A 12756-nucleotide genomic window follows, 5' to 3' on the forward strand; every position below is an offset into this window, starting at 1 on the left:
ATCTACCTAGTGGAGTCAACACATCCCGTTACAGCAAGAGAGTCTGAATATCTGATAACAAGTAAGATTTAAAAATTAGACTCAATAAAACTCATTACTTAGTTAAGGGGCTTACATAAGTAGCTTAAGATGTGTTTTGATGAAATGTGAATATTCACAAAGCTAAAACACTACAAATAAATATCTACAAATGGACAAAAGGCACTCCTAAGAAGCCAAGAGTTACTTGGCCCACCAGCCCTAAAATCACACAAAAGCATGCTGCAAAATGAACAAAACAAAAAATTTATTATTACACCATTATCTCCCTTTTGAGAGTAAGTAATCCCCTGCCAAATTAGAGCCTTGAGATCATTTTAAAAGGGACACTAAGAAATGAATAAGCCGTGATCTTTCACTACACTACTGAATTACTATGTACAACAGATCCAGTTTTCAGGAAGTTGCCTACGAAAACTGCTTTAGGCATATCCTTGAACAATTATCTTTTAAAAGTAATCCTGCAATGATGTGTTAAGTAATACTGTAAATAGATTTACTTCATTTGTAGATAAGCTGCCCTCAGAATCACCCTAAAAAATAATGTCTGGCTTTAAATAATGTATACAAAAGAATTAAATATCTTTGGGGCTTCCCTGGTGACACAGTGGTTAAGAATCTGCCTGCCAATGCAGGGGACACGGGTTTGACCCCTGGTCCGGGAAGGTCCCACATGCCGGGGGGCAACTAAGCCCGTGGGACACAACTACTGAGCCTACGCTCTAGAACCTGCGTGCCATAACTACTGAAACCCGTGAGACCAGAGCCCGTGCTCTGCAACAGGAGAAGCCAATTCAATGAGAAACCCGCACATCGCAAGGAAGAGTAGCCCCTGCTCACCGCAACTAGAGAAGGCCCGCACACAGCAACGAAGACACAACACAGTGAAAAATAAATCAAATAAAATTATAAAAAATAATAAAAACAGCTTTATTTTAAAAAAGAATTAAATACCTTTAAAAAATAAATTTGCCGTTGAAATATTAACCCTTCTAAAATCATTAATAACCAGTACCACCACGATCACTATACAATAAAGAAACGTTTGTTATTATTAAGGGCTTACTCTATATCAGGTTCACTATTAAGTGCTTTGCAAGCCCTCTTTTATTTTTCACAACGATCCAATGATAGAGGCACTGTTTATAATCTCCATTTTGTAGACGAGGATACTGAGACGTTTAGGGAGACCACCAAGCTAAGAATGGCAGACCAGGATACAAATCCAAGTCTGGCTGGTTTCAGAGCCTGAGTTTTAACCCTCATGTGTTAGTACTGGAGCGAAAAAAAAAAAAAAAGTTCACAGTTACAAAGCACTTTTCTGTTTTTGAGATACTTTCATAAAGAGTGAGTCAACTCTTTATAAAAGGAAGTGATTAAACGCAATTTGGTATGCTGGATTGAATCCTGGAATAGCAAAAGGATATTTGTGTTGAAACAGGTGAAATAAAGTCTGTACTTCAGTTTATAGTGATATACCAACGCCAATTTCTTAGTTTTGACAAAGGTACCATGGTTATGTAAGATGTTAACATTAAGTAAAACTGTGTGAAGATAGGTATATGAGAACTTTCTGTACGGTCTTTGCAACTTTTCTCTAAATCTAAAAACCCGCCCCCAAAATGAGATTTAAAAAAAAAAAAAACCTAAGTTAGTAATAACTGATAAAACGAAAACTGATGATTAAAATTCCTAAGGTGAGAATACACATAAAAAGATCTCCACAAAGTTTATCATAAAGGAAAACAAAAATTGTTTCCTTCCTCTGCAAGAATTTAAAAACCGAAAAGCACTGAGATGGGCACTTGCCCTTATAACAGAGCAGCCTCCAATGATTCCACTTACTCAACACTCTGATCCTGCAGCAATTACCAGCAACTCATCTTTTAGTACCAAATACAACATTACTTACTTGGGGCATCCAGACACAGACTGAGTGAACATGTTACCTCCTACATCATTCTTACCCAGTGCCTACCACATACTGACACTCTCACACATGCCTAAAATTCTACCAGCTCTGGTACTCCTTTATGGACGCTGGGCATGAAGAGCATCACGCATTTCTAATTTCGCTTCTGTATAATATTTTGATTTTATAACTCTTCTTCTATTTATTGATATATATTTAGGGATAACAGAATTCATATAATTAAAATACTAAATTAAATGAGGTCATTAAGAGATGATTTAATGTTGCCCACGAGGACAACAAACATATTCTGACAAAAATCCTTCTCAAATTTACAAAGTGATCTAGAGAGACTTCAGTTTTTCAGCATTTATCATCTCAGACTGACAGCAAACCACCACAAACCTTCTAAAGCCTAACTAGAAATTACAATAATCAGAAAGTACGTCACGTTAGATCTGTTTCTCAAGAATAGCTGTCATTTATTAAGCATTTACTATATGTCAGGCATTATTTAAGTTTTTAAAACAAATTAGTCCTTCACGTTGTTGTAGGGGGCTCCCTGTGCACTGCAGGATGTTTAAAGTATCCTTGAACTCTACCTACTAGATGCCAGTAGCAACCTTCCCATCAGTTGTGACAACCAAAAGTGTTTCCTGACAATGCCAACTGTCTCCCAGGAAGCAAAATCGCCCCCAGTTGAGAACCACTGTCATAATCTCATGTGGCTTCTACATGCTGGCTAGCACATGGATAAAATACATACTTTTTCTGAGAAAAAAAAATGTTACTTTTCATAAAACAGCTTTCCAAAATAAGTTCATATTAAAAGAAGCTGGCAGTAACTAGAACCGTTGCTAAAGGCCATACCGGGCCAAGTTCTGAGAGCATGCTGCTTGTGCAGAAAAACCCTCAACAAACGAAACTATGTTTCTGGGGGTTTTTTTGTTTTGTTTTTTTAACTAATTCAGTAGTCTGTGCTTTGGCAGACAGGACAGAGCAATGGAAGAAGGGCATTCCCAGGGGCAGTTCTCGGAGAGATGGTAGAACTCAGAAGGCTTAGAAGACAAGATCAAAGGGGCTAAGACGCTGAGCCAAAGGATTTAGGAGACCTGAGCTCACAAACAAAGAGCAAAGTACATGTGGTGGGGCTGTCAAGAGAGTCTCTGGAGTGGCAGATTCTGGTGTAAACATTAACTGAAGTTGGAATACCTCAAAATGCCTCTAAGAGAGAAAAGGAAAACTGGAGTAAGGAGGGAAAATCCTAATGCATGGGCAAAAGCTAGAGAATTATCACTATCACCCAAAAGTGTATCTTTCTTGCAAATATCAATTTAGTGAGACAGAATTTTCAAAACTCTGATTATTTGTGAAGAAATCATAGCTATTTTCCTCTCGTGCCAAAGTGCTTCCTCATTCTGAATACGTTTACGTTCAAAATAATGGACTAATAAATCTGTGTCTGGAAATAAGTTTAGCTTTCATTCCCTCAGAAAGATTTTACCATATGAACCTGTATAGCTATCAAAGGGGTCAGAACCCTTTAAATTAATATTGTAGCAATAATGTTAACCTTTGCCTAATGTCTACTTCATAATCACGGCAGCAGCAGCCATCATTTCATGAACTCTCATAAGCCAGGCACTTTCACAGATGCTTTTTATGCAAGAGCTCAATTAATACTCCTAACGACTCTCTAAGTTGGTACCTCTCACTCTACAGAAGAGGAAACAGACTCAGGGAGGTTAACCTAGGACTTAACAGTGAGAATTTTTTTACTTCAAACTATCTTTTCTCTTTCAAATAGTATTTCACAGGAAGTCAGTTTTAACTAATGTTAACATATACACACTACTATATATGAGAGAGATAACCAACAAGGACCTACTGTATAGCACAGAGAACTATACTCAATATTTTATAATAACCTATGAGGAAAAAGAATTTTTAAAAATTTTTAATAAAAAATAAAAACACTGGGCTTCCCTGGTGGCGCAGTGGTTGAGAGTCCGCCTGCCGATGCAGGGGACACGGGTTCGTGCCCCGGTCCGGGAAGATCCCACATGCCGCGGAGCGGCTGGGACCGTGAGCCATGGCCGCTGAGCCTGCGCGTCTGGAGCCTGTGCTCCGCACCGGGAGAGGCCACAACGGTGAGAGGCCCACGTACCGCACACACACACACACAAAAAAAATTAACCTAGAAAAATTAAAAAACAGAAAAGCAACAGGATTTACTGTATAACACGGGGACAATATTCAATATCTTGTAATAATCTATAATGGAAAATAGTCTGAAAATACATATATATAAAAAACAGAATCACTTTGCTGTACGTGTGAAACAAACACAATATTGTAAATCAACTATACTTCAATTAAAAAAAAAACCACCCTTGTATTTTAGTACTTGGTTTTCAGCTCAGAAACATATAGGGTGTGAGACAGACAATCTGTGGGACACACAGAAGTCATGCTTCACATAGCTAACCTATGGCTCAATGTCCCAAAGATAAAATTTATTTTAAACATGCTTTTTAAAGGGACCCATTTTAAGTACTGCTCTCTTATAAACGCAGAAACATATTACCATTGGATTTGAATCTGCTATGAGATCCCGCAGAGTCCAGAAATCCCTGCTCTTCCACCATTTGGGCATTGATGTCATGGAGTTTTGCCACACAGACTGCTGCTGTCTTCCGAACACAGGGATCTTCATCCTTTAAGCACTTGCGGAGGGGCTCACAGAGATCTTCTGTAATCTTGTCCACCTGGATGCACCCCATGGTTCTGACTGCCAAGGCCCAAATCAGAGGATTGGGATCTTCACAGTCCTAGAAAAAACAATCATTGACAACTACAGGTGTACATAAACCAGAAAACTAAACAGTCTGGTTTATATAAGCAATGAAAGAATATTTAATTAATGTAGGCTTCCAGTTTCATTCCACATCAGAACCCACATCTCCCACACGATTCCTTTCCTAAGTACAACAGTTGCCTATTTAAGAGTTTAGGCTAGGAATTCATTTAACTGCTTTACATACACAATGAAGAAATGCCCTATAGGATTCATTCCAGAGCTGGGCAGAAGCTTAGATAGCTGGTGTTACCATCCCCATGGCCATTGTTGGACCTGCATTAAAAGCAGAAAAGGGCTTTGGGCTTGTATTCTGGTACAGGATAAAATCAGAAATTGGGGCTTCTCTGGTGGCGCAGTGGTTGAGAGTCCGCCTGCCGATGCAGGGGACACAGGTTCGTGCCCCAGTCCGGGAAGATCCCACATGCCGCGGAGCGGCTGGGCCCGTGAGCCATGGCCGCTGAGCCTGCGTGTCCGGAGCCTGTGCTCTGCAATGGGAGAGGCCACAGCGATGAGAGGCCCGCGTACCGCAAAAAAAAACAAAACAACAACAACAAAAAATCAGGAATTGGAAAGATATGTCCCACTCCACAAATATTAAGCAGGGAGAAAAGAGGGCTGGATATCTGGGGCCTACAGCCAAGAAAGCAAAGGAGAATCTAGAAGCTGGTTTGGGCCCATCGTAAGTTCCTTGCGAAGCAGCAGAGAGGGCCCTCTGAAATCCTGATTAACATACATTCTCCTTTCCTAGCAAGTGCCTCCAAATACAGTACAAATAGAACACTTACCAAGAAGGAACATCCCTTAAATTGCCCTATATTAAAAAATTTCTTTAAACATTATAAACCTATGCTCATGCTAACTTCCAAAAAATGTAAACTAAATTCTTTCCAATGATATCATCCACCTATGAATCACCAGACAGAAAGAATGAAATGTTATAATGATCCTGTACATTGTAGCTAAACACAGAAAAAGAACAAAAATTCCATGAGGAGGAAGAAAGCATGTTTATTTTCCAAAACAATTTAATAGAAGCTAATTTTAGAAATGCTGTCTGATTTTTGCTTTTAATGTAGACTAAATTCCAGGCAGAGGAAAAAGAAGTAAACAAAACAAAACAAAACAAAAACCCTAATAAGAACAACCTTATTACTGTGTTCATCAAATCTAATGATAGAATTCTGACTGGATATCCAATAATATTAAGGACTTGCTTTAATGATCAGCTGATTAAATGGTTTTTTTCATTCTTAAGATGTTTGGGATTTGCTTTAAAATCATCCAGTAGGAGAGGAGGTGGGGGTCAGGAAAGCATGTATGGAGAGTTTAAGTTAAACAAAACTGGCCATAGGTTGGTAACTACTGAAACTACAAGGTAGATATTTAGGAATTTATTATACTATTCCCTCAACCTGAATATGTTTGAAAATTTCCACAATAACAAAAAAGTTAATCAACTATTGTAAGACCTATTCAATAAAACAAAATTAAAAGGCAGCTCCTGTAGTTTCCACTACGTCTGAACCATAAGCATAATTTCTACAAAGATAAAAGAGGTAAAACCCCAGGTTACTGACACTACAATGATATGCCCAACCTTTGTCAGCCTTGGAAGATAAAACAGTGAGGTTTCACCTGGCTTTCTTCTCCCACCTGGCAAGGATGCACCAAGCCCAGCTGACAGAAGGCGCACCGTATGGTCTGAACTGGATGACAAACTCTGGCATACAGAATGCTTAAATCATGAATATTCCTACTCAATGGCCAATACTTCTCTAGAGGCCCTCTTTTGGAACAGAGGTTGCTTATTTGCAATGCAGACACTAACCGTATCAAGAGACACTTCTGAAAAGGTTTTCTGAGGTAGAAGAGACTGTTCTTGAGTCCCTGGGAAAAAGTTACCTTCACAAAGCTGTTGACATCCATGATGGCCATGTCTGGCTGACTCTTGGCATAGTTCATCAAGTAGAGATACACGAGCTTCTTTAGTTCCAGGTTGTCAGTCTGCATACAATTCACTACATCTGGAAAGAGACAGCTGAGAAAAGAGGAAGGGAAAGCGAACAGATGTTGGTGCCCGGCTGTTGGACAGAACACAAAGAAACAGCCTTAATTTAAAAAGTGATTCGATGTGAGCACAAATGTCCACTAGTGATAATACTTACCACAGAAATGAATTACTAAAGAATTTATAATAATGGTCCCAAGGTGTCTAAAAATAGATTTTTAAAAAACTTTTTACTATGAAAATTTTCAGATTAGAGACAGCAGTTTAATGAACCCATGTATCCATCACCCAGCTGCAAACAAATATTGATACATACCCGATCTTGTTTCATACACAAACTCAACCCACTCGCCTTCCCCCAGTCCCTACCCCATCTAGTTGCTCTAAACAATTTCTAAACAAATCCTGCACATACATTTCATATATAATATTTTAGTGTATATCTTTACAAACTTTTTAAAAAAATCACTATGTCACACAAAAAAATTAACCATAATTTTTCATATCAATTCTTTGCAGTTCAAAGCACTACAGTTGTTATGCTTTTTAATGCACATATTCTTCCATCCCTGACCAGTGGGAACTTATTTGATTAGTTTCCTTATTAAAACAGTTCTCAGATAATTAGGACCTTTGTTCAAAATTTTAACCATTTTCAGAAAATGAAACAGTTCTAAACGTGTGTGCCATGTACACATTTAGATTCTATTGTATATATACACCCATGAAGGAAGTGACCAGTAACAGGTATTGGGACTCAGACCCTAGGTTAGAATCCTGGCTACATTACCACTAGCTGTATGACTTTGGGATTATTCTTTAGCCTCTCCAAGTATACACTGCTTGATCTCTAACATGGAATAACTTCTGATTCAGAATAACCTCTAGTTCAGAAGACATGAGGACTATAACAAACATTGTAAGTAAAAGCATCTGTCCCTGTGCCTGACACAGAATGCACTTAAATTTAAACTTCCCTTTTCTTAATGACATTAGGAAGGTCATCATTAGCCTCAGGACCTTCTCAGATGTTTGAGTTCCTACACCTTACATCCACCACTAGATGCTGGAATTTACTTGGCATTCTTGCACTCATCCATTTCTTACCAGCAGCATTTGACCCAACTAATAAAAGGAAAATCAATGCATTTCATATTAACATAAATATTTTAAAGTAAAAATCTACTTATTTTTTTAAATTAAGATGACATTGTTTTAATTTTTGCCAATCTCTTTAATGTCTACTTTAAACAAAAACAGCTGGATTCTCACACATGCTCCTGCATTCAACCTGTGGTAGAATGTTGTTTAGCTGAAGTGTAAGAAGAAAATCCAATTTGCATACACGTATATAAATTGGAAAATGGAGGAGTATTTTAATAGCTTTTTCATATAACTGGATGTTCTCCTTTGATACATTAAAGCTAGACAAATGGTTGTTTTTCTTTTTGTTTTTAGTCCACAAATGGTAGTTTCTTAAAAGTTAGGTACAATATGGAATCTGAAACCATATCAATAAACTTTCTGTACTTGGTTGCATTAAATTCCATTCATTTACCACTTATTTTGAATGGATATTTTACCCATGCATAATTTTGTGATGTATGCACTGGTCATTTGGAAAATACTGGTTCAATGAGTTATGCAGATCTTCTCTATGGTGGCATATTTCATTATACAGCAGCAAATAATCACAGTCATTAATTTCACCACCAATCTCATCAGAAAAATCTCTAAGTATTGGGAAGCTATCAAGCTCACGATGGGAGATACAAGTTTTCCAACACTCTAATTTTTACTTTAAAGTCGAAATTTATCTACTGTCAAATTTTTTCCCTTGAAGTGACAGGTTCACTTTGTTCATTTTTTATAAAATGTCTCCCAAATACTGAAGTATGATTAACTATAGTTCTGTCTGTCAATCTTTCTTTCACAAAGAAATGGTGTTCCCAAGTCAAACAATTGTGAAAGGGCTTTTTTTCAAGTCAATCGTCACACTTCGCTATGCAGAAGTACTTTATGCCTAATTCCTATTTCATCACACAGAATATTAAAAAGACCTGAACTCAAGGTTCAAGGTTTACTGAAATAAATTTTTAGTGCTTCATGCAGGACAGTCCTAAGTGAAACTACCCTTTTTTCCTGCAAGCACATGATGGTGAAGAATACAATGACTACTTTTACAGTTTGGCACCACTGCCTTAATTCACACTAAGGCACCAGCCATGCAAATGTCAACACAGTGAAAAGGGTAAATAACACCTAAGTATTATTACAAGAATAGCTTTGACTTCATGGATTTCATGGAAAGGATCTCGGGAATCCTCAGGGGCCTGCAGACAATCCTTATTTATTTCCAAATGGCCTTCCTAAATTACAGGAAAAAAGGGAGGAAAAAAAAAAAGACCCTTTGGATTTTGTTACCACTGATTTTCATCTTGAATTCGGCAATTAAAGGCAGAGTTGTAAAGTTGAGGGCACTGGCTTGAGCCAATTGAAGTACACATGGGCTTCTGCTTCTCAGTATATTTTTATCATCTTCTAAAACTACCTCAGCAACAGATTTGTAACTGTGTCAGCTCTCAGGAGGTTTTATGCTAGATCTGTATGCAAGTGAAATCAAACTCGTTTCACTCAAAAAAAAACAAACAAAAAGAACTAAGTCACAGAGTTAATATAAAAGCAACTACACTTCCTGATGTTTCCAGTGGGACAAACTCATTCTTATACGTTCTGACTGTAATAGCTTTAAATAAAAAGCAGTCTGGTGGCGCAGTGGTTGAGAATCTGCCTGCCAAGGCAGGGGACACGGGTTCGAGCCCTGGTCTGGGAAGATCCCACATGTCGCGGAGCAACTGGGCCCATGCGTCACAACTACTGAGCCTGCGCGTCTGGAGCCTGTGCTCCGCAACAAGGCAGCACGCGAGAGTAAGAGGCCCGCGCACCGTGGTGAAGAGTGGCCCCCGCTTGCCACAACTAGAGAAAGCCCTCGCACAGAAACGAAGACCCAACACAGCCATAAATAAATAAATAAATAAATAAATAAATTTAAATCATGTGGGCTTCTAAGAAGACCTCTGCTTAAAAAAAAAAAAAAAAAAAAGCAGTAAAAGCCATAGAGTAAGAGTCTAAAATGAGCAAAGCAGAAGAGACTACCCTTACCTAACATCTTTCCCCACAGTCATAGCAGCAATCACTTTCTTCACAGCCTCCTTCCTCTTTTCTTTCTTTTCATTGTTGAGTTCAGCCTTTAATTCAAAGATTTCTCCTAAAAGACAACAAACGGGTGAGGTCCCAGGATCAGAGAACTAGAGCAGAACACTGTACTATATAGCAAGTAACACAACAGATGACCGGTGGCAGGGCTGCAACTGAAAGAAGATTATTTAAAAATTATAGGATAGGTACAGTTCAAATCCCTAGAATATTAACCAACCCATTGATAAGGATGCTATTTTGGGGTTATCGCCAGAGAGGAAGGTGTAAGCCAGATCTCAGGAAGCACAGAAGTGGGAAAAAGGAAAGATATCTCATGATATCTTACTACGATGGGGAGAGAACGGCATCTGAGTGATGATCTCCCGTCAGAATTTCAAAGTCCTGGGAAAAAAATAAATGCAGGCAGCAAACAGGTTCACAAATCAATGTTTTCAAACCAGAAGAGACTCCTCATTCACCTACTCTCAACTCCACAAACAACTGAGGCTCAAAGGTCACTAAGTGAGCGAGTGACAGAGCTGGCCTTAGAACTGTTTCTCCCGACTCTTTAATCCAGTGTTTCTCAACGTTGGTTACACACTATTACCCGGGAAGTATCTAGAAATGCCAATGCTCAGGCTCCACTCTGGACCAAATAAATCAGAATGTCAAGGAGTAGAACTCCTACGTTCATATTTTTTAAAGTTTCCTCAAGTGATTCTAATGTATAATCAGGGTTGAGAATCACTGCTCTAATTAGTACTTTAAGATGATAATGGGCTTTAAGGCCCTATCCTGTTCAATCAATCTAAGAACAGAAATAATAATCCTGAAGCTTCAAGAATGGTACAAACCAGAGTCATTTCTAAAGGTATAATCTTAAATGACTGACTGCTCAGGCCCTGCACCGTGAAATGCCAGGACTGTCACCACTATTTTAAGGCCCGGCTCACCTATCTTCAGAAAGCTGGAGCTGAAATAAGAAAAAAGGTTAACCACCCTCAACTGGTTTTAAAAGAAAGGAGAAAATATACTATAAGACCACGAAAAAGAAGTTGACTATTGTCACGTCAACTTTCAATCCACAGAATTGCCTCATTTTCTTCCACCTTTGTGACTGTTCTTGATGTTCACTTTAACCTCGTTCACCAGTATAGAAATAGTGGGGGCAGCAAACTAGGTGATCTGCTGAAGCCTCTAAATGGGAAGGATGAACTGGCAAGAAGCACAGAAGTTGAGCACTAAAAAAGCCTGTTACATCAAAATCCATCGCTAACAAAGCAAACAAACTGTTACAAAAATCACCCTTTTATTTGACAGCTGCAAAAATAGCACAGACAGAAAAGCTGGGCCCTTTAAAGAGTCACTCTCCTCTTCTCCAAGTCCTCTGCTGCCAAATCCAGCTCTTAGGGTTCCCATCATTTACTTCTGAAAACAGTAAAGGACAAGCAGCACGGTTTCAGAAAATCTGAATTGTGAATAGCAGCAGGAGCTGAAGAATCAAAACAGGATATAACTGAAATTATTCCAACTCCAACAGCATACATTTAAAGAATATGCTCCAGTGGCAGTTCTGGTGGGTGTTACAGGAAGTAAAAGGAACACAGTCTATCCATTTTTTAAAATGTGGTATTTACCCAGCCATGATTCATCTGTAAGTCTCAAACCTTTATAAAAATCCCTGAATTAAAAAAAGGTTACCAGGACCCATTATAAGTGAAGGTTTGAAAAATCAGGTGAGTTTTAAAATTACATCTTTTTGTGTTATTATAGAAACATCTTGGTCATCAAAGCACACAAAATGTTAACAGAAGAAATAAATACATTTCAGAATGATAAGAGAGTAAGAAAAAAAGCTGAAAAATGAATGACAAGGGGCTAAAGGCTTTTGTACGCTATAAGCAGTAAAAACAGCAAGAAGTTGGGTGGAGCCAAGGAGGAGCACGGAGGCAAGGTATCTCATACATACTACAGCTTTATTAAATTCTTATCTTTCCCCCCTCCTTTTCCCCTGAATCAAATCTACCAAGCATTGCTAGCAGCTAGCAAGAGTTCTCAATCTCGGCTACACATCAGAAAATTCTGGGGAGCTTTTAAAAAAAACCCACGTCTAGGCCATATCCCACACCAAAGAAATCAGGATATCTGCAGGGGCAGGACTGGACATCACCTATTGTCTTTTACTTCACTGGGCAATTCCAATGTGCAGGCAAGGCTGAAAGCCATGGACTAGTAGCTAATGTAATTAAGCAACTCTCTATGGCGTTTTCTGTATTATAATAGAAGTTTACCCTTAAATAACTCCAAACGACAGAAATATGCTTGTGCTTTCTAGAAAATTTTCTGGTGCTCCAGGCCACTATGTGTGCCCTCCCATTTTCTTTTTCTTTTGAAATCATTTTAGTCTTAAAGTTGCAAAATTCCCCATCTGCTAACATTATGCCACATTTGCTTTATCATACTTTTTATATATTTATACATTTTTTTCTGATTCATTGAATAAGTAAACTGTAGACATCATGTCTCTTTAGCTCTAAATATGTCAGTGTATAACTTCTAAGAACAAGGAATTATGTTACATAGCTATAATACAATGATGAAAATCAGGAAGTTTAACAGTGATATACTGTCATTATCTAATCTATAAACCTTATTCAAAGATCTTGATAAAGTCTTTTAGAGTAATTTTACCCCCATCCTCCTTGGGCCAGGATCCAATGCAGGATCATGCATTACACT

The 12756-nt window shown here is 38.3% G+C and overlaps 1 protein-coding gene across 1 annotated transcript in view; it reads right to left on the reverse strand.

Annotated features, from left to right (window-relative positions):
* Positions 1 to 12756, reverse strand: part of LOC149746711 (AP-2 complex subunit beta-like) — a 109142-nt gene that overhangs the window by 83377 nt on the left and 13009 nt on the right. The window contains 4 exon segments of the mRNA XM_089901814.1: positions 4539 to 4572; positions 4574 to 4782; positions 6714 to 6849; positions 9982 to 10087. Of these exon segments, the coding sequence (XP_089757940.1) occupies positions 4539 to 4572; positions 4574 to 4782; positions 6714 to 6849; positions 9982 to 10087 (485 nt within the window).

Source organism: Delphinapterus leucas, chromosome 19 (assembly GCF_059928025.1).
Source record: "Delphinapterus leucas isolate spDelLeu-1000000601 "Yukka" chromosome 19, BTC_Dleu_Yukka2, whole genome shotgun sequence".
NCBI lineage: Eukaryota > Metazoa > Chordata > Mammalia > Artiodactyla > Monodontidae > Delphinapterus > Delphinapterus leucas.